This window comes from Aotus nancymaae, unplaced genomic scaffold (assembly GCF_030222135.1).
Source record: "Aotus nancymaae isolate 86718 unplaced genomic scaffold, 86718_ANA_hifiasm-v0.15.2.pri h1tg000108l, whole genome shotgun sequence".
NCBI lineage: Eukaryota > Metazoa > Chordata > Mammalia > Primates > Aotidae > Aotus > Aotus nancymaae.
The window spans coordinates 29,427,351-29,453,395 of record NW_026988523.1 but is presented as its reverse complement, the minus strand read 5'-3'; the positions used below and the strand labels follow the sequence as shown (position 1 = coordinate 29,453,395).

Genomic DNA, 26,045 nt, shown 5'->3' with positions numbered 1-26,045 from the left:
TCACGAAATTTAGACCCGGTGAGAACACTGTGAGCAAAAATCCAGGCTTTTATTTTTATTACATTTATTAATTATTTTTCTATTGTGACCAATCTTACCTGGAAGAAATGGGTAGGTGCCAAAACAGGAGACAGCAGAGAGATTATTGATTTCAAGATTGCTGAAATTCTAGGCAGTTCTTCCAGTTTTGCCGTCTCTTGTGGATTTACAGTCGAAGGGAAAGTTGACTATGAAGAAATCCTTTGATGATAAATATAGCTTAAAATTATCTGTAAAAGATTGATAATTTCTAGCGTTGGTTTTAAATGCTGGTGGAAAATGCTCTCTCACACACTTTTGGGAGTGTAATTGGTGCTTACGCGTTGGTGGGCCGTGTACATCGGAATCTTCAATTCACACTAAATTTCAGCTAGCCGTTCCACTACCTGGAATTTATCCTAGATAAATAGCTTAAATTTTAGGATCGACATTAACTGCGTTTCTCCAGCAGTCGTGGAATAATTGAGCCGCAGCGGTGGTAGATGGCAAATCAGTAAAGAACAACACCTCACAGTGAGGCCGAGACCTCCCCTGATCAGGAATCAGCCCGGTGCCGGCGGGGAAAGCGCCAAACTTTACCCGCTAGACTACCAGGGAACCACAAACCACAGGCTTTTTTTTTTTCTCTCTCTCCTTCCATTGTTCCAGCAGAAATGACGCTGACATTGACCTCTAGAAAGCTCCCTCTACCTTTCCTGGTGCCACCTGCCCATCCAAAAAATAGTCCCGAAAGGCCGTCCTCTCCCTGCTTTCAAGTTGCAAGCCCACACGCGCTGTGCGGAGCTCTCTCCGTTCCCGTCCAGCCAGTGGCGCTCCCGGAAGACGTGCTGGGTCTCCAAGTCCCGGAGCGAGTTGCATCGTCCCCGCGCCCTTCACCGCTGACCTAGAGATGCGCCTTGGCGAGGCGGCAGCGCGTGGAGAGACGGCGGCGGGTCGCCGGGGCCGAGCGTACCAGGTTCCCGGGAGGAGGCTGGAGCCGGGAGGCGCCCGGGGGGAGACCGGGGCACACTCGACGTCGTAAAGGACTCAGACCCCTGCATTCCCGGCAGCGTCAGCCACTCAGACGGATGCGGAAACCGAGACGGCCTGGATGGAAAACTGAAGCGAGACCCCAGCCCCGGAACCGAACCCGGAGCTTTTCTCTACAACATGCTACACCTGCCTTTTCCCCACGATCGTTAATGGCAATTCCACCCTCAACGCGTTCAGGCCGAAACCTCGACGCAGGTCTTTCCCTCACAACTCACATCTGATTAGTTAGGAAATTCATGTTTCTTTTTTTGATTGATTTTTTTTTTTTTTCATTTTCTCCCCTCTCTCTCTCCCTCCTCCCTTCCTCCCTTCTTTTTTCCTTCCTTCTTCCTTTTTCCCTAAGCAAGCTAACATAGGATCATGCTTCTTTTTTGGTTAATTGCAGACTTTGATCCACGCAACTATTCTCTTTCTTGGTCTCTGAATCCTGGCAAACGACAAGCAAGGCATGGAGATCGCTTCAACTCGCTCCCCGCGGCTCACCTAGACGTTAGGTTTTGAGGCCGCCGTTAGCCTTTGGCCCCGCAGGTCAAAATCAGCCTCTCTGGGCCTGTCTTCTCGGGGGCCACCGGCAGGGCCCGGTCCTCTCCGCGCGGCTCCTCCCGCCTCCCGCTGGGTCCGCAACCCTGCACCCCTTTCCTGTAAACTGCGGCGAAGCTCCGCGAGGGACCCGGTGTTCAACTGGCCGGGAGTCCGCGAGGCGCAGGGGCGGGTGCCGGGGGACGCGCGCGTGGAGTTTGCAGTTCCTGCCGGCTCCAGTAATGCCCCGGGTCAGCTGGAACTCCGAAGGCGCCAAGGCAGGGAGGGACCGTCGGCGACGGGCAGCCGCCCTCCTGCTCCTTGTCTCCGGCCTCCGGTCCCTGTTGCAGGGAGTTTCCGTCTCCCGTCTGAGCCAAAGCAGGGAAGGCCGACGACTTTGGCCTGGCAACCGGCGGGAACGCAGTCCCTTCTCCGCCCCGTTGGGCGATTGAACTTGTGAGTTGAATTGTTTCTCCCCAAGCTTTCTATGAATGCTGAGAACGCAACTGATAACTATTTAAAAACTGTTCTTACTTGAAGAAAGAATACTTTAAAGTCTTAGCAAAGAAAATGTTCTAGATGGGTTTTAAGTCGAGGACTTTCAGGGGTGGGAGGAACACGAAAATCACTACAGCAGGGAACACAAATACTGTTGAGTGTGTCACACACACCAACTGCACACTTCAAGCAGGTGGGTTCGCTTAGGTTGGACTCATCCTATTTGAAGTGTACTGTTGGTGGAACTTGAGTCTGGATGAATATTTTCATTTTAAGTTTTTAGTGTAAATACACATTCCAAAAATATACAGAAAGCATATAAAGCCCACTTTATGCCATTTTAACAAAAGCAGCAAAGAGAGATGGTATGTGAATGACAGTCTCATAAAATGGTCTTTAAATACTGGTTGTTTCTACTAAAGTTTTTCTTCTTAGAAAGAACAGAAATTGCAAACCAAACATTGTACTTCATGTTAATAAATAACAGAAAAAAAAATCTATGGCAAAAAAAGAACCACCTTGAAAATAAACTTTTTTCCAAGGAAAATCTAAATTCATTGCTGAATGTTGCAGACATTTGCCCTCTAGATCAGCTCTCAGGGTAACAGGAGATTTATTTTCTCCAGAGGGTACAACAGAGGATCTTTGGCTAAGAGGTCAACCATTATTTGTGACAGCATGTGTCCTCTAGTGAAATGAGAGACAGTAAGTGACAGCATATCTTGATTTCCATGGTGGCATGTGGCATGGTGGACGAACACATTTCAGGTTTATTGAGCTGAAAAAAATGAAACCTGGAAGACATTCTTATATTAAGCTGTTTATTAATATAAACAAAACAGTGTGAACGTGGCAAAAGGATACACATATCGATAAATGAAACTGAAGTGAGACACCTAAAACAGATCCTTATTATATGGCCAATTGATTTTTTTCAAAAAAAGGCACTAAAGCTATACAATGGGGAAAGAAGTGTCATTTCAACAAATAGTGCTGGACCAACCAGATGTCTACTAGTGAGGAAAAAAATCTCAGTCCCTACCTCACTGTAAGGCCGCTCCCCTCTCCGGGAGCTCAGACACGCCCACCCCCCTCACACAGCCTAGCCCTCCCTTAAAGAACCCCGATAAAATGCAAAAGAAGTCTTGTAAATCTACCCAATAGCATTCAAGTCTTAGCTGCCCAGTAGCAGTCGAGTCTTGTAAACCTACCCAATAGCATTCAAACCCTGCCTACCTGCCAATAGCAAGCTTGCCTGCTCCCTATAAAACCCCACGTCTGAGCGAAGTCCCTGCGACTTCTCCGGCTCCTCCTGTCGGACTGCAGAACCTCACCTGGGAGCTGAATAAATTCACATTGGATCTTCTTGTGCTGGCCTCAGTTTCTTCATCTTAAACTTGGCAAGAACCCAAGAACCCTTACACTCACAACATACACAAAAGCTAATTTGAGTTGGATCACAGAATAAATGACACAAATAAAGTTTTAGAATAAAATGCATGAAAATATCTATGACTTGGCAGAAAGCAAATATTTATTTAATATTACAGAGAAATAAGTAAAACAGAAACATGATAAATTAGGCTTTACCAATATGAAATATGTCTTTTCATCCAAAGACACCATTAAGTAAGTGAAAAAGCAAGCCATGGACTAGGAGAAAATATTCACGAAACATATTTGACCAAGAACCTGTATCCAGAGTACATAATTAGCTCCTACAATTCACAATTAGAAATGGAAACACCCATTTTTAAAAATGGGCAAAAGCTTGAATGGACACTTCAGAAAAGAAAGTACACTGGTGGCCAGTCAGCTCATAAACGAATGCTTGGCTGCAATCCCAGCACTTTGGGAGGCCGAGGTGGGCGGATCACAAGGTCAAGAGATGGAGACCATCCTGGCCAACATGGTGAAACTTCTCTGCTAAAAATACAAAATTTAGCTGGGCATGGTGGCACACGCCTGTAGTCCCAGCTACTTGGCAGGCTGAGGCAGGAGAATTGCTTGAACCTGGGAGATGGAGGTTGCTGTGAGCCCAGATTGAACCACTGCACTCCAGCCTCGCGATGGAGCGAGAATCTGTCTCAAAAAAAAAAAAAAAAATGCTTGGCCAGGCGTGGTGGCTCATGCCTGTAATACCAGCACTTTGGGAGACCGAAGCCGGTGGATCACAAAGTCAGGAGTTCAAGACCAGCCTGGCTAAGACCCTGTCTCTACTAAAAATACATTAGCCAGGCATAGTGGCAGGCTCCTGTAATCCCAGCTACTCCAGAGACTGAGGCAGGGAATTGCTTGAACCCAGGAGGTGGAGGTTACAGTGAGCCGAGATCATGCCACTGCTCTCCAGCCTGGGTGACAGAGCAAGACTCCATTAAAAAAAAAAAAAAAAGTAGTCTACTTCACTTTGCCATTGTTAGCTGTGTCTGGATTTTGTTGACAATTTTTTTTTTTTGAGATGGAGTCTTGCTCTGTCACCCAGGCTGGAGTGCAGTGATGTGATCTCAGCTCACTCCAACCTCCAACTCCTGGATTCAACCAATTCTCCTGCCTCAGCTTCCTGAGTAGCTGAGATTACAGATGCCCACCACCACATCCAGCTAAATTTTGTATTTTTAGTTGGACAGGGTTTCATCATGTTGACCAGGTTGGTCTTGAACTCCTGACCTCAAGTGATCCGCCTGCCTCAGCCTCCCACAGTGCTGGGATTACAGGCGTGAGCCACCGTGCTTGGCCTAAGACTACTCTTATTAGCCCCATTTTACAGAAGAAAGAATTGAGGCACATAAAGTTAAAGTTATTTAACCAAGGTCACACAGGAGCAGAACCAGATTTACAAACCAGAATACCGGTGTGTTTTGAGCACAGATCAGACTCAGTCTTTCTTCTTCTTGTGCACTAATATCCCGAGCACAGATTAGACTAGGTCTTCTCCTTAGTTTTAGGTCTTTTTGGTTTTCTCAGATTGTAGGGGTGAGAAGAGGTGAGAGAAGGGAGAAGGCAAGAGAGGGAGTGAGTGAGGGGTGGGAGCACAAGGATGTATCGTTGTCAAAGAGCACAGCAGGAAACGACTCTAAATGTTGTTACATCAAGGGTTATGCAAGTTTCTTGGAGAACGGACTATTGGTCTGCAAACTGGATGTTATAGCGGTTAAGCATTGTGCTGAGATCAGGAGATGAAATTGAGAAGAATTACAGATTTAAAAATAAAAGCATACATTTCTGGAAGAAAATATAGGAAAATATATTGACAATCTTGGGGTAGGAAAGATGTCTTAGAGGTCGCAAAATAAAAAAAAAAAGAAAATTGGACTTCATCAAAATTGAAAACTGCTACTCATCAAAAAATGACCATAAGAAAGCCGTAGACTGGGAGACGTCATTTGCAGTATACTTATTTGAAAAATGACTCAGATAACAAATATTTAGAGAGAAATTTTAGAAATCAATAATAAAAGCCAAGCTATTTAAAAGTGAGCAAAATAGTGGAATAGGCTTTCTTCATACACACAAAATTTCTACATGGCCAAAAGACATAAGAAAAAATGTTGAAAATCATTCCTTGTTAGTTAGACACAAATTAAAACCTCAGTGCTGAGGCACCTTTATGCACTGCTATGGTCTGAACGTTTGTGTGTCTGCCTCCCCCACCACATTTATTTGTTGAACTCCTAATCCCCAAGCTGGTGACAATAGGAGGTTTAGGCCTTTGGAAGGTGATCAGATCATGAGGACTCTGCCTGCATGCATAGGATTAGTATCTCTATAAAAGATGCTGGAGGGAGCTTGTTTGCCCTTCCACCATGTGAGGATGCATGGAGAAGGTACAGCCTATGAACCAGAGAGTGAGCCCCCATCAGACACAGAATCTGCTGGCACCTTGAACTTGGACTTCCCAGCCTCCAGAACTGTGAGAAATAAATTTCTGTTGTTTGTAAGCTACTTGGTTTAAGGTATTTTAAAAGCTTGAACAGTAAAATGTATTTTACCTTAAACCAAGTTTAAGGTATCTTAACAGCTCGAAATTTGAAAGACAAGATGTACTGACAAGAATGTGGAGTAACTATACTCTCATTGCTGGTGAGAAGGTAAAATAGCACAACCATTCTGGAAAACTGCTTGGCAGTCAATAATAAAGTTAAATTTAGACCTACTCCGTGACCTAGCAACTCCACTTCAAAGTCTAAACTCAAGAAAAATGAGTGCACATGTCTACAAAAAGAATTGCACTAGAATATAGCAGCTTTGTTCACGAGAGCTAGAATTGGAAATAACCCAAGCATACACACAGAAATAGCAGTCATCCATAACACCAAAATAATACACTCAAAACATGGATGCGTTTCAAAAACATGCTGCATGAAATTAGAAGCCAGACACAGAAAAGTATATTCGTTATGTGAATTTCAGAAACAGTCAACATTCATCTGTGAAGATAGAAATCATAATGGTGGCCGGGCACGGTGGCTCACGCCTGTAATCCCAGCACTTTGGGAGGCCGAGGTGGGTGGATCACTAGGTCAAGAGATCGAGACCATCTTGGCCACATGGTGAAACCCCGTCTCTACTAAAAATACAAAAATTAGCTGGTCATGGTGGCGTGCGCCTGTAGTCCCAGCTACTCGGGAGGCTGAGGCAGAATTGCTTGAATCCGGGAGGTGGAGGTTGCAGTGAGCCGAGATCGTGCCACTGCACTCTAGCCTGGCCCCTGGCAACGGAACAAGACTCTGTCTCAAAAAAAAAAAAAAAAGAAAGAAAGAAATCAGAATGGTTTGCCTAAGTGAAAGGAAGGTTGGTGGGAATCTAAAGGAGGTTATTGGCCTTTCTGGGCTGACAGAAATTTTCTATAACTTGATCTAGGTGATGGTTACATTTCTATGCCCTTAAGATTTGCGCATTTTACTCTATGTGAATTACATGTCAATAATGTACTATTAGTGCTCCCCCACACCTGCCAAAAAATGGGGTAGGGGAGGCGGAGGATGACAGCCAGTTCAGGTTCTATTATATTTATTGGGTTTTATATCATCAGATTTTATTGTAAAATACCCTGTTGAATGTGAACTCATACAAAGCTCATTGTCATTGCATCTAAAAAGGCCTTACTGACCTTTGAAATATCTCAGCCAGAAAAATGGTTATTACCACACCATTACATCAGATAAGCCACAGACAAGGCTCCTGGAGAGTCAGGGCTTTACCTTCTGAGATGGTTCCTGCACATGCGCAGACACAGCCCCTTCTAACCTGCTCCAGAGACTCTGCCCTAGGTTAGTGTGCTGTGGGGGTTTCCTTCTGTAGTCCTGAGAGCCTCGCAGGGAGACACAGTAATCCCTGCTCTCTGACCAGAGCTACTGGGTGCAGTTGGTAACGGGATTTAAAAAGTGAAACTGTAACACATACCAAAGCTTGTCAGGAAAGAAGCCAGATGCTACTCTGGCTCCAATTCCAGCCAGGGTTGCCTCGACCACAAGGAAGAGCTCTATTATACACCATCATGGCGCACCATAACCTGGGGTGGCCAGTGGGCTGCTTTTAATATTTTTGATGGAAAAACATCCACAATATTTTCCTGTTTCGTTCTTGCATAGCTACAAGTTCATGCATTTTTTTTTTTTTTTTTTTCTATTTCAAGTCCTTTTTCCATTTCTTCCCATTCAAATGCATGACGAAAACCATTCTCATCTCTCGGGAGCCAGCCTTGGCCTCCGCACAGGTCTCCCGGGAGGTCTCATTGTCCCTATCTGCTGTTCCCCTCTTCATGGCTCTTCTGGTCCCTGCCCCTTTCCTGGTCTCGCCCACTGACCCCACAGACTCCTCAGATCTCCGTTCTGTTGAGAGCGGGGAGCTGCAGCGGCACAGATGGCGCACTCCAGGCCCCTTTGTTGCCTACCCCATGGGACACTGCACACTTGGAAACCAACTGACCAGAATAAAGCCTTTTAAAAAAGGACTTCCCCCTTTGAAAAAAAACTTTCATTTATTTTCCACTCTCAGAATTCTTCAAAGGACTAAAAGCTTGAAGATGTCAAAGTGTGGAAATGAAGGCCAACCAGATGAAAAAGCAATGGTTATTTATTTCGACGCAAGGGCGTCAGCCACCGGCACTTGCATTTTGAGAAAGCTTTGCAGGCAGGCAGAGGAGTGGGACGGCCTTATAGCTGACGACAGGGAAGGCTTCAGGTGGCCCTGAGTGGAGGCTGTTGGTGTGGGGAAGCTGCCCGTGGGCTAACTAGAAGCAGGGCATCCCATGTGCTTGGTTAGGGGTGCATATTTGGCTTTCCCTGGTGGGTCCTACCTTGCAAGTGGGAATATAAATTAGGGGAAGTGTCAGTTACTAACCAAGCTCAGGCCCTTTAGAACCGATTGTTACAGACGCTTTGTTTGTTAAACTGTCTGGCTCCCAGCCAAGTCTGACTTGTATAATAGCAGGCTGGCTTCCCCGGCTGTTTATTTGTAGATAAGGAGGTTGATTTCCTGGGCAGGTGGCCCCAGTTTGTGGATCAGAGTTCTATTTTTATATATACAGTCCGGCCATTGTCCAATTGTATATTCAGTCTCTCAAATGTATTATTAATTCAACAAGTCCTAATTGAGCGCCCTGGGCTGTCAGCTTCCCTGGGGCCCAAGTCGCTCTAACAGGATCCCGGCATCTCCGGAGGCGCTGGCTTCCGAGGCAGGTGAGGCGGCACGGCGGGGCGCCGGGCGTTTGAGAACCACCCAACGCACAGGTTTCAAACTTGACAGACAAGTCACAGGTTTCGTCTCTCTGACTGCTCCGGCTTTCCGAGGCATTGGAGAGATTACTCAGTCATTTTGCAAAAGGCGGACGGTGCTAGCTAGCTTTTAGTGACAGCTTACCCCCTTTTAGAATGAAAGAACATTTCTATCTGTGTCTCTGTGGCGCAATCGGTTAGCGCGTTTGGCTGTTAACCAAAAGGTTGGTGGTTCGAGCCCACCCAGGGACGTTATTGTCATTGACCTTTTATAATTCCCAAGGAGGTCTTCTCCCTTGAAGCCAAATACCTCACTTCCCCTCCTGTCATTTAGTGGCTGCTTCTCATCCTCCCAGAAGTTTGTGCTGGGAAGAAATGTAGTTGGAAGGTACAGAAGTTCTTGGACCAGGGAACAAGAGAGACTTTGTGTGATCTGTGCAGGGGTTCTGGGTGAAATCTTGTTTCTTTTTGTGTGTGCCCTTGGGCTACTGACAAGCTTTTTGTACCTCAATATTTTTTTCAACTGTAATATGAGGATGGTAATAATGCCTTATTTGCAGGATGTGCCTAGATTTAATAATTGCTCAATCAATAATGTTATCAGTAGAATCAAGATTATTATCCTCTGCCTTACTTTTGATGAGGGTATTTCTTCTTTTGCTTATTCCATCATCTAACCCTTTACGTGTTGTTTTTGAAATTAAGTTGATTCCATTATTTTATGATTACAAATAATGCTGCAGTCATCATTCTTGAACAAATATCTTTTGTTAATTGTTACGTGTATTTCTATAGGGTAGAGTCCTGGAAGTGCAATTGCTGTATCATAGCGGTTAGAGTACACATTTTTTATTTTAAGTAATAAGCCCTGTAAATTTGCCTTCCATAGAAGTGGCACCAATTTATATTTCAGTTTATTTTTTCAACTCAGAGATCCTTTTCTCCATACTCTTGTTAGCACAATAAACTTTCTAATCATCTGTCTGATAATCAAATAAAGGGGCCATGCGTCATGGCTCATGCCTGTAATCCCAGCACTTTGGGAGGCCAAGGTGAGCAGATCACCTGAAGTCAGAAGTTTGAGACCAGCCTTGCCCACATAGCGAAACCCCATCTCTGCTAAAAAGACAAAAATTAGCTGGGTGTGATGGCCTACACCTGTAATCTTAGCTACTCAGGAGGCTAAGGCATGAGAATCACTTGAACCCCAGAGGCAGAGGTTGCAGTGAGCCGAGATCACACCACTGCACTCCAGCCTGGGCCACAGAGTGAGACTCCATCACACACACACACACACACACACACACACACACACACACACATAAAATAAAAAAATAGATAAAGGGAGTGTTCCCCTCCTGACTTAACTACGGGGAGGTACAACAGATGACATGGTGGACATTAAGCAGTAGGGTATTGCCCCATCTGCTTTTCAGCTAAACTTTCAAGATACTTTCTATAACTATAATTTGTTTCTGTGGTGACCAGATCTGGAGAAGGCCAAGCCAGAGTCACCTCTTTAATAGCTTTGTGCCAAGCAGCTCACACAAGGGAAGAATAACTTTCCTGGTTCCTGACACTTATTCCTCCACTCTTCCCTCTATAAATGGCAAGGGTAAATTAGTATGCTGTCTGGATTAGTCAAAGTTCTCCAGAGAAACGGAATCATCCATCTATCTATTATCTACCTATCTTTATTTATTTTAAGGAATTAGCTCACGTGATCGTGACAGTTCAAGGCAGGCAGGCTGGAGACCCAGAGAAGAGTTGTTATTCAAATACTAAGATGTTCTGTTGATAGAGTTTCCTCTTCTCGCAGCAAGGTCAATCTCTTTCTATTCAGGCCTTCAACTGATTGGATAAGGTCCACCCACATGAAGTAGAGCAAGCTGCTCTACTCAAAGTCTACTAATACAAATGTTCATCTCCTTTGGCAGAGGTTACGGTGAGCTGAGATCCTGCCATTGCACTCTAGCCTGGGCAACAAGAGTAAAACTCAGTATTAAAAAAAAAGAGGCCGGGCACGGTGGCTCACGCCTATAATCCCAGCACTTTGGGAGGCTGAGACGGGTGGATCATGAGGTCAAGAGATCGAGACCATCCTGGTCAATATGGTGAAACCCCATCTCTACTAAAAATACAAAAAATTAGCTGGGCATGGTGACGCGTGCCTGTAATCCCAGCTACTCAGGAGGCTGAGGCAGGAGAATTGCCTGAACCCAGGAGGCGGAGGTTGCGGTGAGCCGAGATCGCGCCATTGCACTCCAGCCTGGGTAACAAGAACAAAACTCCATCTCAAAAAAAAAAAAAAAAAAAATGTTCATCTCACCCAAAAGACCCCTTCCCAGAGACCTCCAGAATGACATTTAACCACATACCTGGGCACTGTGGTCTAGCTAAGTTGACACAAAAAATTAACCACTACGCTAGCTCTATATTATTCATTGACAGTTTTTCTTTTTTCTTGCTATTTCCACAAAGATTTGCCCACCTGAGACATATCATCATAGTAACAGAATCCTGCACCTGACGGGCATCCCATACAGACCTACAATTTTAGAGCTATTGGCATATGTTCCCTCAGTTCATCTGTTACATCTCATGAGCAGAAATTGAGCTATTTGGCTTTTAGACACTAAATGTAATTCTTAGACAAGTATTTTTTCCTCTCTCTCTCATTTGTACGTTGTCAATTATTTTTTCCCATCAGCGATCAACACGGAATTCTGGTTTTGATTCTATGAAACAAACATCTGGGCTTAGTGGTTAACTGGGATACATTCTCTGTTAGGTGGTAGAGGAAAGCTTATCTAGTCTGTGAGTCTTTTTTAATGGGCTATTTGTTTGTCCTGAGAGTCTTAGTATTTCCTGGTATTTGAGTCTGCAGTGTTGAGAAGTGGTTCACATCTTATCTATCTAATACTAGGTAAAATCCTATGGGTCCAGCAGGTGTCAATATCTGCAAAAGTGGAATATCTTTTGATCTACTATTGATGCACTTTTTATCCACAAGAATGATCTCCATAGACAATGATTTTCCCTTAAGAACTGTGACTTCGATATATTGCTCTAGCTAAAGGGGATCTTGGAACAGAAGGAAAACTGAATTGTTCGCATCCAATATTCTACTTTCTTAGACTAAAGTTCCTAAACCCTATACCCATTAATTTCCCATTCTTCCCTTCCTAGTCCCGGGCACAACCATCATTCTGTTTTCTGTCTCTATGAATTTGACTCCTTTAGGTATTTCATATAAGCAGAATCAAATAGGATTTTTCCTTCTGTGACTGGTTTATTTCACTCAGCACAATGTCCCTAGGTTCATCTATGTTGTAGCATGTGTCAGAATTTCTTTTCTAAGGCTGAATAATATTCCGTTGCATGTATATACCACATTATGTTTATTCATTTACCTGTCGTTGGACACTTGGGTTGTTTTCATTTTTTAGCCATTGGGAGTAATACCACTAGGGATGTCAGTGTGCGAATGTCTCTTTGAGTCCTTGCTTTCAGTTCTGTTGAGTCTATACCCAGAAGGAGAATTATTGCATCATCATAATTATTTTTAATATTTTGAGAAACCACCATATGGTTTTCCACAGTAGCTGTACCATTTTATTAGGTTGGTGTGAAAGTAATCGCAATCTTTGCTGTTAAAAGTAATGACAAAAACTGCAGTTACTTTTGCACCAACCTAATACATTCCCAGCAACAAGCAGTGCACAGGGGTTCCAGTTTTTCTGCATCCTCACCAACACTGGTAATTTTCTTTCCTTCTTTTTAAAATAATAGACACTCTTGTGGGCTTCACTTTTAATTTCCATTTTCTCCTTGAAATCTTGGAGGTTAAGCAAGGAGGAAATGCACATCTTAGTGGAGTCTTCATAGCTACCACCAAGCCTAATGGCTCAGAGCACAGGTTTGGAGGACAAATTGCCTGGATGAGTCCTGGTTCTCACTGTCATAGAGATGATGGGACCCTTGGAGAGGTAAGTTCAGCCTTTCAGTACAATGTTCTCATCTGCAACAAGGGGTTGTAATAATCAACACTATCAGCTAGGCGCGGTGGCTCAGCCTGTCCCAGCACTTTGGGAGGCCAAGGTGGACAGATCACCTGAGGTCAGGAGTTTGAGACAAGCCTGGCCGACATGGTGAAACCCCGTCTCTACTAAAAATACAATAATTAGCTCGATATGGTGGCAGGCACCTGTGATCCAGCTATTTGGGAGGCTGAGGCAGGAGCATCCCTTGAACCTGGCAGGCAGAGGTTGCAGTGAGCCAAGATTGTGCCACTGCACTGCAGCCTGGGTGACAGAGTAAGACTCCGTCTCAAAAAACAACAAAAAACAAGCAAACAAAAAAAAACACTATCTTACAGGGCTGTTATGTGGACTAAATAAGTTACTCCACAGTAAAGCACTTAGGAACCGTGCCAGTCACAGAATAATGCTCTTGAATCAGTTATTACTATCATTACTATTATTATGTCTTTGTTTTCATTTCTAACTGTACCAGTGAGAACTTTCAACATTCCCTAAAATAAATTAGAAGTGTTCAGTGGTTTGGTTGACCTATTCTCCCTACATTCATGGCCAGGTGTCTGAAACACTGGTTACTTGAAGGGTCTACTCAAAGTGCAGACGTAGAATCCTATAGCAGGTTTCTATCCTCCTACAGGATCTCTGTTAGTGCATCAGGGGACTGGATCCAAACTCATCAAATTCTTGGACCTTGGACAGGCATGATTGTTTAGCTGACGGTAGACAATCTTTTGCACATGAGTCTAGCAAGAGCCTTTAATATCCATTCAAACTTAACCCAAGATTTACAAGAAAAATGCAAGTATGTACCTACCAGGGACCTCTTCTCTTTTTTTGTTTTCTTCAGAAATCAAAGTAGGAAATTTTGATTTGCCTGGAATTTGTAGATTTCCTCTTTCAGTTATGATGGAATTTTGTAGCAAACCAGTACTCCCTCTGAAAAAAAGTAGATAGAATCTGGTTTAAAGCAATTCTGTTTGAAAAGCTGGGACCCACAGGGCCAGCTACAGAAAGTGAGGAGGGGGAGAGAGAGAGAGAGAGAGAGAGAGAGAGAGAGAGAGAGAGAGAGAGAGAGAGAGAGAGAGAGAGAGGAGCTCTTGGAATGAAACAATTTTTGCCTCCTCAGGGCATTTGCTATTTCCTGGCAAGGGACAAGAGGGTGAGAAGCTGGGGAGAGGGCAGTGGTTAAGAGTCAGAGGAAACATGCCGGGCATGGTGGCTCACGCCTGTAATCCCAGCACTTTGGGAGGCCGAGGTGGGTGGATCGCGAGGTCAAGAGATCGAGACCATCCTGGTCAACATGGTGAAACCCCATCTCTACTAAAAATACAAAAAATTAGCTGGGCATGGTGGTGTGTGCCTGCAATCCCAGCTACTCAGGAGGCTGAGGCAGAAGAATTGCCTGAACCCAGGAGGCGGAGGTTGCGGTGAGCCGAGATCGCGCCATTGCACTCCAGCCTGGGTAACAAGAGCGAAACTCCGTCTCAAAAAAAAAAAAAGAGTCAGAGAAAACAGCAGCACTTTAAGTAACCTCATGGGGGTGGGGAGTGGTAGACATGTGGAGCTGTCCAGGTATTGTGACTTGAAAAGCCAAGATTCTAGAGTGAATTGAGACGTGAACTGAACACTTGGTAAAGGTATTCCCCTCAAGGCATTTGCAAATTCAGCTCTGTGCTGGAGAAAGGCCAGCAGAGAGTGTCTGAAAGCAGCTTTCATTGGTAAGGGTGCAAAGGAGACAGAAATAAAAATTCAGTACCCTCCAAAAAAATGGTGCCTCGCAAATTGGGAGGTCTAGAGGTTTATAGCCCAGGAATGTGGGCAAACCAGATACGGACTGAGCCTTCCCATGAGTGAAAGCAAAGGTGAGTGGGGTGGGAGTTTGGAAGGTTAAAATCGACTTCGTCATATTAAATGAAACCCCTACGCATTGCTACTGCAAGGGAAAGGAAGCAAGTATCGCATTGGGATATATTATTTATTATGTATTAAAGGTAATACAGCATGATGCTAAATTTATTAGTCATAGTTAGATGATTATACTCCAGCTTTGGGTCACTATACTCTTGAAAGAATGTAGGAAGTGAAAACCTAGAGAGTTCCTAAAAAGGAACAGTAAGAATCACCAGAAGTTAAAAAAAAAAAATCATTTAGGAAAAGCCCCAAGAATTGTTTTTATTGAAACTGTCCCCAAAAAACAAAAGTTGCTGAGAAAATGTTTGGATGTTTCCAAGGAGAGGCATGCTTAGGTTATTTTGCTGTGGTTAGAAATTGGGTGGCAATATAAGCAAAAGTGTACACAAATATTAAAGCTGGCTGAGGAGGGGGTGTCCTCCACTGATGCAGGGACCTCCAGGGTGAAACAGGCAGCCTTGCATTGAGTGTGGCAGGCCATCAGAAGGCGGGACTTTCCTGGGTTCTGTAGCTACCTCCACATTCTAATTCTGTGATTGCAACTCAAGAGCTGCCACCCCGAGTCTTCCCCATAGCACTGTTGTTGATGTCCCGGTGACATGGGATTTGAGCTCTGGCATCTCAAAATGTGTTCCTGCCTTCATGACTCTCAAAACTTCTGGAAGCAAAAATGCTTCCTGACCTCTGAAGGAAGTTAGGACATTCCCTGGGAACTTTATAAGAACCTTATCTCAACTATAAGAAACAAAAATACTCACCCCTTAGCTCAATTTAAACCCCGTTTGTTTTCATTCATTTGTTTTCTTCTGAAACACCTGTGGGTGTGGGCCTTCCCCTTCCTCCTCATCACAGCACCCCCAGACCCCAGTGGGTGGCTGGGTCCTCGTGGCTGAGGACGTTCTCTTCAAGGGGGCACATGGTAGGCTCACTCTATTTCCTTGTAGGCTCTGCTCGTGAGATTCCATCCTCCTACAGGATCTCCACTAATAATCTAACTTCTGTAAGCCATGACTTTGTTTCAATTCCTTTAGGTAGCTTTGGAGAAAAACATACACACCTTTCATCTCTGTCCTTCCATTCAAAGACGGCTGTAAGAGAGCACTTCAGGAGAAAATGCTCCAACTGAAGGCTGGGATGCGTCAGCCCGCAGAGAAGAAGGGACCTGATAGGAAGGGAGTGGATAAGCAGAAGCCTTGGCCCGAGGAAGCAGAATTCTCCTCTGTATCCCTCAGTGGGTAAGAGACTTCTCACTATCAGCGTTAAGTCATTGCTCATCAGAGCAGCTCTCAGGGCCTGCATCCAGCCTCCATACCTTAATTGTAGGACTTTCTCTTAACATCTTCCTGGAAACTTCTTTAGATAAAAATCTGTAAAATTTTTATGAGTAATGACTTTATATTATTCAGAGAAATGTGGTTTTATTCTAACATTGCATGTATTCACCAAATATATGTGTAAGGCCGGTTGCCTCACTGGGAGCTCGGACACACACACCGTCCCCCGCTTTTTGTCCGAAAGCTTGGACATGCTCGGGCATGTTCCCTTCTCCCTTTCTCGCACAGCCTGGCTTTCCCTTAAAGAGCCCAGTATGCAAGCAGGGTCTTGTGATTCTAGCCAATAGCAGCCGAGTCCTGTATGCAAACAAAGGCTTGTAACCTTACCCAATAGTAGTTCTGCTCTCCCACAACCAATTGAGCTCCTTCACTCCCTATAAAACCCCACGTCTGAGAGGAGTCCGTGCGACTTCTCCCGCCCCTCCTGTCGGACTGCAGAACCCTGCCCGGGAGTCTGAGTAAATTCCTTCATATTGGATCTTCTGGTGTTGGCCTCAGTTTCTTCCTTTTAAACTCGGCAAGAACCCAAGAACAAACCTTACAATATGGTCTTCATGGGTACCTGAGCTGGAAATCTTCCAATCACATGAATGGTCTCTCTCTGGATCCACGGGAGCATGTTGGAATCTCCTAATTTCTTCATATGTCACTCTGGTGAATGCGAAACCATCTGAGTGCCCGAGGAGGTAGTTTTTTTTTGTTTTTTTGTTTTTTTTTTTTTTGAGACAAGTCTCCTGTCTCCAGGGGCCAGGCTGGAGTGCAGTGGCGTGATCTCGGCTCACTGCAACGTCCTCCTCCCGGGTTCGAGCAATTCTCCTGCCTCAGCCTCCTGAGTAGCTGGGACTACAGGTGCCGCCACCACGCCCAGCTAATTTTTGTATTTTTTTTAGTAGAGACGGGATTTCACCATGTTGGCCAGGATGGTCTCAATCTCTTGACCTTGTGATCCGCCTGCCTCGGCCTCTCAAAATGCTGGGATTACAGGCGTGAGCCACTGCGCCCGGCCAAGGAGGTAGATTTATCCAGAGGTCCCTCCATCCTACTCCATCCTCTATGGAAACTCAGGTCCCTGGCTTCCGGAATGGCAATTTGATAAGCTCAGTTTTTAAAATAAGCTTAGATTGTCAAATAGTTGCCCGTTGGCTAGATTTGTCAGTTTGTTTTTAATGGCCATTTTCCTACAGCTTTTTGGAAGCATTTAAATAATATGGAGTAAAGCCATTACACATTTGCCTTTGAGCACCAGTTACTGAAAATACTAATTGTCACTAATTCGCCCAAGTGCTGCACAGCTTTGGAAGCGATTCAAATCCTGCTTCATGCTCCATTAGGTCACTCCCCAATATAGTCCCCTTAAATTTCACTGACTCAGAGAATAATGTTATTTAGATGTAAAATAACTCTAGGCCGGGCGCGGTGACTCACGCCTGTAATCCCAGCACTTTGGGAGGCTGAGGCAGGCGGATCACTAGATGTCAGGAGTTTGAGATAGCCCGGCTAATATGGTGAGTCTCTAATGAAAACACAAAAATTAGTGAAGCACGGTGGTGGGCGCCTGTAATCCCAGCTACTCCGGAAACTCAGGCAGGAGAATTGCTTCAATCTGGAAGACGGAGATTGCAGTGAGCTGAGATCATACCACTGCACTCCAGCCTGGACGACAGAGTGAGACTCCATCTCAAAAACAAAAAACCAAAAGAACAAACAAAACAAAACCTCTGGAGTCAGTTAGTCTCATTTCCTCATTTTAGAAGCTAGAACACTTAGGCCCCAAGTGATAGTCATTTGATCAAAGTTGCATAATAGCCTCTGGCAGAGATAACATTAGAATCCTGTGCTCTCGATTCACAAAGCCCACACTACACCCACTTTGTCAAACATATTTTTAAAAACTATACCCCTGTGATCATTGTGTAAGGTTTGTTCTCGCCGAGTTTAAAACAAAGAAACTGAGGCCAGCACAAGAAGATCCAATGCGAAGGGTTTATTCAAGCTCCCGGGTGAGGTTCTGCGGCCTGACAGGAGGGGCCGGAGAAGTCGCACTGACTTTTCTCAGGCACAGGGTTTTATAGGGAGTGAAGGAGCTCGATTGGTTGTGGGAGAGCAGGGTGTGGACGAAGCAGGGCTACTATTGGGTAGGGTTACAAGCCTTTGTTTGAAGGCCAGGCTGTGCGAGAAGGGGAGAAGGGAACATGCCTGAGCATGTCCGAGCATGTCCGAACTTGCCCGAGCATGTCCGAGCTTTCGAAGAAAAGGGGGGGCAGGGTGTGCGACCGAGCTGTCGGCGAGGCAACTGGCCTTACATATTCTTTTCTTTTTTTAATAGACATTCTTAGAGCAGTTTTAGGTTCGCAGCAAACTTGAGTGGAAAGTAACAGAAAGTTCCCCTCACCCCCTACCCCTGCGTACACACCGCCTTCCTCACTCAGTATCTTGCCCCCAAGTGATAACATTTGTTACAATCAATGAACCTACATTGACTCATCATCATCACCCAAAGTCCACAGTTTGCAGTGGGTTCACTCTTGGTGGTATATATTCTATGGATTTTGACACAAGAATAAATGTATAATGGCATGTATCCACCATTATAATAAAGAATGACTATTCCCCGCCCTAAAAATGCTCTGTGTTTTGTCTATTCATTCTCCTTTTCCCCAGCACGGGGCAACCACTGATCTTTTCACTGTCTTCAGTGTTTTGCCTATTCCATGGTGTCATATAGTCAGAGTCATACAGTATGCAGCTTTTTTAGTATGCAGCTTCTTTCATGGAGTAATACATTTAAGCTTCTTTCATGTCTTTCCATGGCTCCATAGCTCATTTCTTTTCAGTACCAAATAATATTCCATTGATCGCATGTACCAAAATTTATCCATTCACCTGCTGAAGGACATCTTGGCTGTTTCCACGATTTTGCAGTTATGGCTAAAGCTGCTGTAAACACCATGTGCAGGTTTTTGTGTGAACATACATTTTCAGCTCATTTGGGTAAATACCAAGGAGCAGATTGCTGGGTCATTTGGTAAGGGTATGTTTAGTTTCACAAGAAAATGCCAAACTGTCTTCCAAAGTGGCTTTACTATTTTGCATTCCCACCAGCAACGAATGAGAATGCCTGTTGTTCTTAACAGTGTTGGTGTTAACAGTGTTCTGGATTTTGCCATTCTAACAGGTGTAGAGTGGTATCATGTTTTAATTTTCAATTCCCTAATGGCGTACGATGTGAGCATCTTTCTATGTTCTTATTCATTATCTGTACATCATCTTTGGTGAGGTGTCTTTTGCCCATTTTTTATTGGATTGTTCAATATTGCTGAATTTAAGAGTTCTCTGTGTATTCGGGTTAACAGTCCTTTGCCAGATGTGCCTTTTGCAAATATTTCCTCCCAGTTTGTTGTCTTCTAATTTTCTTGATGAGTCTTTTGCAGAGCAGAAGTTTTTAATTTTAATAAAGTCCAGATTATCAGTTATTTCTTTCATGGATCGTGCCTTTTGTGTTATATCTGAAAAGCAACCAGGCAGCTGGGCTCCGTGGCTCATACCTGCAATCCCACCCCTTTGGAAGTCTGAGGCAAGAGGATCACTTGAGCCCAAGAGTTTGGCTGCAGTGAACCATGATCATGCCACTGCACTCCAGCAAATAAAGAAAATTATTTATTTATTTTTTTAGAGACTCTGTCTCTAAATTAAAGTTGATATTGCATTGAATCTTTAGATGAATAAACTAAATAAAAAGTCATCACCAAACCCAAGGTCATCTAGATTTTCTGCTGCTGTTAACTTTTAGGAGTTTTTATAGTTTTATGTTTTACATTTAGGCCTATGATCCATTTTGAGTGAGTTTTTGTGAAGAATGTGAAGTCTGTGTCTAGATTCATTTTTTTTGCATGTGGAGGTCCAGCCGTTCCAGCACCGTTTGTTGAAAATACGATCTTTTCTCCATTGCATTGCCCTTGTCCCTTTGTCAAAGATCAATCTGCTGTATTTTGGAGTCTACTGGGATCTCTATTCTGTTCCACTCACTTCTTTGTCTATCTTTCACAAATCTCATACTGCCATGATTACTGTAGCTTTACAGTAAGTCTTGAAGTCAGGTCGTATCAGCCCTCTGTTCCGTCTCAATATTGTGTTGTGCATTCTGGGTCTTTTGCCTCTCTATGTAAACCTTAGCATCTATTAGTTGATATCCACAAAGTAACTTGCTGATATTTTGATTGGGATTGTGTTGAATCTTTAGATCAAGTTGGGAAGAACTGACATCTTGACAATATTCAGTCTTCCTGTCCATGAACACAGAATGTCTCTCTGTGTATTTAGTCCTTCTTTGATTTCTCTCAATGGAGTTTTATAGTTTTCCCCATACAGATCTTGTACATGTTTTGTTAGATTTTACCTTGACATAATCACTTACTAGTTCCAGGAGATTTTTGTTGTCAGATCTTTCAGCTTTTCTTTTTTCTTTTCTTTTCTTTTTCCTTCCTTCCTTCCTTCCTTCCTTCTTTCCTTCTTTCCCTCCCTCCCTCCTTCCTTCCTTCTTTCCCTCCCTCCCTCCCTTCTTCCTCCCTTCCTTCCTTTCTTTTTGACAGAGTCTTGCTTCGTTGCCCAGGCTAAAGTGCAGTGACATGATCTCAGCTCACTACAACCTCCGCTACCTGGGTTCAAGCGATTCTCCTGCCTCAGCCTCCCCAGTAATGGGATTATAGGCGCATGCCACGATGCCTGGCTAATTTTTGTGTTTTCAGTAGAGACAGGGTTTCACCATGTTGGAGATTTTCTATAATACACAGATAACTGTGTCATGTGCGAACACAGACAGTTTTAGTTCCTCTTTTCTAATCTGCATCCTGTTTATTTCCTTTGCTTATCTGACTGCATTAGCTAGGATTTCCAGTATGATGTTGAAAAGGAGTGGTAAGGGGGAAATCTTTGCCTTATTGCTGATTTTTTTTTTTTTTTTGAGATGGAGTCTTGCTCTGTAGCCTAGGTTGGAGTGCAGTGGCACTATCTAGGCTCACTGCAACCTCCGCCTCCTGGGTTTAAACAATTCTCTGCCTCAGCCTCCTGAGTAACTGAGATTATAGGCACCCACCACCACGCCTGGCTAATTTTTGTATTTTTAGTAGAAACAGGGTATCGTCATCTTGGTCAGGCTGGTCTTGAACTCCTGACCTCGTGATCCACCGGCCTCAGCCTCATAAAGTGCTGGGATTACAGGCGTGAGCCACCATGTCCAGTCTTATTGCTGATCTTAATGGGAAAGCATCTAGTTTCTAGTATGACATTCATGTAGAGTTTTTTTTTTGTTTTTTTGGTTTTTTTTTTTTGAGTCTTTTTATTGTCTTTTTATTTAATCGAAGGTCCCTTAGTGGTCCTGCTTCCGTGAGTAGCAGTGACCAGGGGAAAAGGGAGAGGAACCAGCTGGCACAGGGAGGGGTCATCTCCACAACATTCCATTTATACACAGAACTAAACAGACAAGCACAGAGTCACTATTGCGGTTAGAAGTTGGCAGCATGGGAAGGGGGAGGAACAAGTGGGGATTGGGGATGTTGTTAAAAAAAATACAGGCTGGGCCGGGCGTGGTGGCTCACGCCTGTAATCCCAGCACTTTGGGAGGCCGAGGAGGGTGGATCACGAGGTCAACAGATGGAGACCATCCTGGTCAACATGGTGAAACCCCGTCTCTACTAAAAATACAAAAAATTAGCTGGGCGTGGTGGCACGTGCCTGTAATCCCAGCTACTCAGGGGGCTGAGGCAGGAGAATTGCCTGAACCCAGGAGGCGGAGATTGAGGTGAGCCGAGATCGCGCCATTGCACTCCAGCCTGGGTAACAAGAGCGAAACTCCGTCTCAAAAAAAAAAAAAAAAATACAGGCTCCCCCCACAACTGGGAGGCCCCACAACTTGGTCTGCTTCAACCCAAGAGGAATCAGAATATCAAAAGCAGTTTGGGAAGGCCAGAACCGTCAGGGATGGAGGGAGGAGGAAAATCCAGGGGGTGGGGGGTCTGTTTGGCAACTGGGATGAAGGGATTGCCCTCCCCCTGCTGGGATCCCCCTGCTGTGATCCCCCCAGCCCCTCCGGTCTGGCAGGAAGAGGGCAGCCTGCAACCCCCAAGGGCAGGTATGGGGCTGCCAGATGCTCCAGGCAGGGGGCCAGAAGGGGCTCACAAAGGCTTACCCTCCAGGGAGATGACGGCACTGCCCCCCAGCTTCTCTGCCAGGGTGCAGTGGTCCTTGACCTCTTCATAGCAGTTTGCTTGCAATTCATGCTTGATCCCCGTCAGCTTCTTCTTGATGGCGTCCTTGGAGCTGGCATAGATCATTTTGCTTTTAAAGGGCGCAGACTTAGGAGCCCAGAAGATAAACACCAGGTCCTCCTTCTTGCTCTCCTTGGTCTTGTAGGTTGCATCATAAAGGGCATAGCAACAGTCCTTATCCGGCAGCATCTTGACAAAGGTGGTGTAGGGGTCATCGACAGTTTGGCCCACATCGCCCACCAGGATCTCCTTGCCCTCCTCCAGGATGATGTTCTTCTTGTCCTCACTCAGGCAGAAGAGCACAGCCTTCTTGCGCTTCTTCACCTCCTCTGGCGTTGAAGACTTACGCACCTTCATGTCTTTGAACACCTTGATGACTCCATCGGAGACAGCCACACCAGAGGCCATGTTTCCGGAAGCGAAAAGGAGAGGGCACGGAAAGCCGCAGAAGAAGAGAGTGCTGCAGCCGCTGCCAGGACCTGACTGAACCTCGTGTAGAGTTTTTACAGATGTTCTTTATCAAGTTAAGGAAGTTCCCCTCCATTCTCACCTTGTTGAGAGTTTTCATGATTAATGAGTGTTGAATTTTGTCAAATGCTTTTTCTTCATCTATTAGTAGGATCATGTGATTTTTCCTCTGCAGCAAGCAGGGAAAATGACAATTTTCCCTTTCTTCCCAGCAAGCAGGGAAAATGACAGTCTTCGAAGGGATCATCACATAAGATTGTTTTTATTTTCCTTCCTTCGTTCCTTTTACCATATTCAGGGCACTAAACATACGCTAGAATTCAGTGTGTGGCCTCCTTTGGTGATACTCTCCAGTCCCCTCTCCTAAAGTGCTGTGACCTAACAGGTATACCTATCTACCTTTACTTCTTTTTTTCTGTTTTAGGAAGTGTTATTTGATCCAGGATGAGGCTGGAGAGTTAACCCATCTACGGCAGAAGATGCAGATTGGGAGAGCAGCCTCTTCTCTTCTCATCCAGCATGTCGAGAACACAGTAAAGACCTTTGAGGAGCTATTCAGGAGCAATAACATTGACCACTATATGGAGCAGCGTTTCCACGAGCAGCTGGCTAAAGGAAGCCAGCTGGCAGAGAGCCTTGCCAGAAAATTCAGCACAGGGAAGTTGGCCACAGAGCTTAGGAAGACTTTCAGTCGCTCCCAAGGTCCTGAGTTCACAGGAGCCTACCCCTATTCACAAGTCACTTTTCAACCTGGTGTCCTGCTTTGTAATCACCACCTTAGGACCATGACAGAGTCAGGACTGGCTGGTGAGGCGCTCCAAGAAGAAACACATTGGGCTGAGGATGCCATGATAATCACCAGCCCCTCCATCCCTCATGGTGTATGGATGTTAGGGCAGGAGGCCTCCCCAGGGATGATGGTATTTATCTGAAACTATTGGGCAGAAAGAGAGAAGGAACAGTGGCAGCTGGTTTCTGTAATCCAAAGACCACACCTCTAGCTTATGTGTGTTCTTTACTAGCTCTGGACAGGTTAATATTGATTTTGATTTCTGTTTTCCCACCTAAAAAATTATACCAGCCCCTGAATGTTGCATGATTGTTCTGGGGATTAAATAGGTAACATTAATCGGTTTACTTCAAAAAAATAATAAAGAATCATGCTGACTTTGGCATGGTTTAGGCACTCTGTGTGCTAGTACAAGGTGGTGAGAAAATTAGCTGTTTCAGGAGCTTCTTACATGGAATTTCCCCTTGAGTACCCAAGGGCACACAGTAACAGAAGGCTTGAGTTGTGTGCTGTCTCCTGATGGCAGGTGGGACAGGGATGTCTCATCTCCTCGGAGAAGGGAGGAGGTTCTGCATGGAAGCTACAGTGAAACACACGGCCATGGGTCTGGTGCTGGCCTCATGCCAGGACTTGGAGACTTTGGCTGGAGGGGTCCAGAGGCCACCTGGATACGAGTCCCATGATCTGTGGGAATAAAGACTCAGGGCAAAGCAAGTGGAGATGACAACCTTCATGCTGGGCTCAGGAAAGCCTGCCAGGCAAGCTCTCTAAAGACTCAACCCACGACCTGGGAAAATTCATCAGAGTGTCCTGGAATCAAGCATCAAGTAGTTATGTCTCTGGTCCCAGACAGAACTCCATGTTTGTTTGCAGTCTGGGAAATAAGACCTGCTTAAATCATGACTGGTCTTTTTTGAATTTTGTTCTCAGATGACTGCACAAGTAAGAAGAATCAAGCAGGACAGGGGTCTTCGACTCTCAGGTAACTCCAAATTTTCAGGGGCTATCGAAGATGTAATCTGGTAAAGAATCTAGAAGCAAGACCCAGAAGCTCAAAGAAACAGGAGCTCACATGGCAAATAAAAAACAAATTTATTTATTAAACCATTATGTATGTATCCTTAGTGATAAGGCAGTCTCATTTAAAAATTTTTTAAAAATGTGTTCTTCTTTTGTTTTCACCAATTAATTCACCAATTTAGTAAAACAGAGCTGCTGTAGCCTATCTGGGTCTTAGGAGTCTTCTGAAGCTCCAGGGATCACCTCTGGTTTCCCTTGTTTAAAGACCAGAGTAAGATCATATCTGATTTCTTCAAGGGTGACCCAAGGAGTGCTGGCAGATGTTAAATAGCTACAGATTTTCCTGGCAAATAAAAGTTTATACTGTGTCTCTATAATCATTATGGGAGGGAGATCTAGATACTGCAAGACACCAGTGACGCTCCAGGAATTTGTTTTAAATGGTCTATGGCAAATACTATTTAACGAATTATGTTGACAGAGTGAGTTGAACTCTTTTTTTGTTTCACATTTTATTTTACTTTATTTTATTTTGGGGATGAGGTCTTGCTCTGTTGCCCAGGCTGGAATGCAGTGGCACGATCACTGCTCACTGCATCCTTGATCTCCTGGGCTCAAGTGATCCTCCTGCCTCAGCCTCCTGAGTAGCTGGGACTACAGGTGCATTGGCATGCAGCACATCCAGCACATTTTCTATTTTTATTTTTTTGTAGAGAGAGGGTTTCACTATGTTTCTCAGTTTGGTCTAGAATTCCTGGGCTCAAGCAATCCTCCTGCCTTGGCCTCCCAAATTATACGCATGAGCCACCATGCCCATACCTGGAGTTGAACTCGTCTTTTTTTTTTAGACAGAGTCTGGCTCTGTCACCAGGCTGGAGTGCAGTGGCACAGTCTTGGGTCACTGCAACTTCTGCCTCTCGAGTTCAAGTGATTCCCCTGCCTCAGCCTCCCGAGTAGCTGGGACTACCGGTGCACGCCACCATGTCCGGCTAATTTTTTGTATATTAGTAGAGACAGGGTCTCGCCATGTTGGCCAGGATGGTCTCGATCTCCTGATGTCATGATCTGCCCATCTTGGCCTCCCAAAGTGCTGGGATTACAGGTGTGAACCACTGCGCCCGGCCTGCCTGGAGTTGAACTCTTACGGGCCTCTGGGTGTCTTGTGAAGGAAGCATGAGTGTTATTTAAAGGGCCCATTAAGGCTTCTCTTTTCTCAGCGTGTTTGTAGCCAGTGCACTGGACAACTGCTGCTCTCCCCGCCCCTGCCTTTCCTCCGCGCTCTATCCCTAAACAGAAATGAATCGTGTGGCTTCTCTGAAGGAACGATCCTCTCGACCTTCCCTTTACTTCTCCTCTGAGCTTCCACAACAGTACAGCTGTGGCATTCAGGTGACCTTTATTTTTCCTTCTTTCTT

At 44.8% G+C, this 26,045-nt stretch overlaps 1 protein-coding gene and 1 non-coding gene across 2 annotated transcripts; one reads left to right on the top strand and one right to left on the bottom strand.

Annotated features, from left to right (window-relative positions):
- The first annotated feature begins 8,982 nt into the window (after positions 1-8,982).
- On the top strand, positions 8,983-9,056 carry TRNAN-GUU (transfer RNA asparagine (anticodon GUU)). The gene has a single exon. It is a non-coding gene; the product is annotated as a tRNA-Asn (tRNA).
- A 13,115-nt stretch (positions 9,057-22,171) lies between these two features.
- On the bottom strand, positions 22,172-22,792 carry LOC105709929 (cofilin-1-like). Its single transcript, XM_064370537.1, has one exon. It carries the CDS (start codon positions 22,758-22,760, stop codon positions 22,260-22,262), a length of 501 nt encoding a protein of 166 aa, XP_064226607.1. The 5' UTR covers positions 22,761-22,792; the 3' UTR covers positions 22,172-22,259.
- Positions 22,793-26,045: the final 3,253 nt, after the last annotated feature.

Bases quoted from the DNA above. Each gene is read 5' to 3' on its own strand.
- LOC105709929 (XM_064370537.1), bottom strand. From the start codon at position 22,760: ATGGCCTCTGGTGTGGCTGTCTCCGATGGAGTCATCAAGGTGTTCAAA.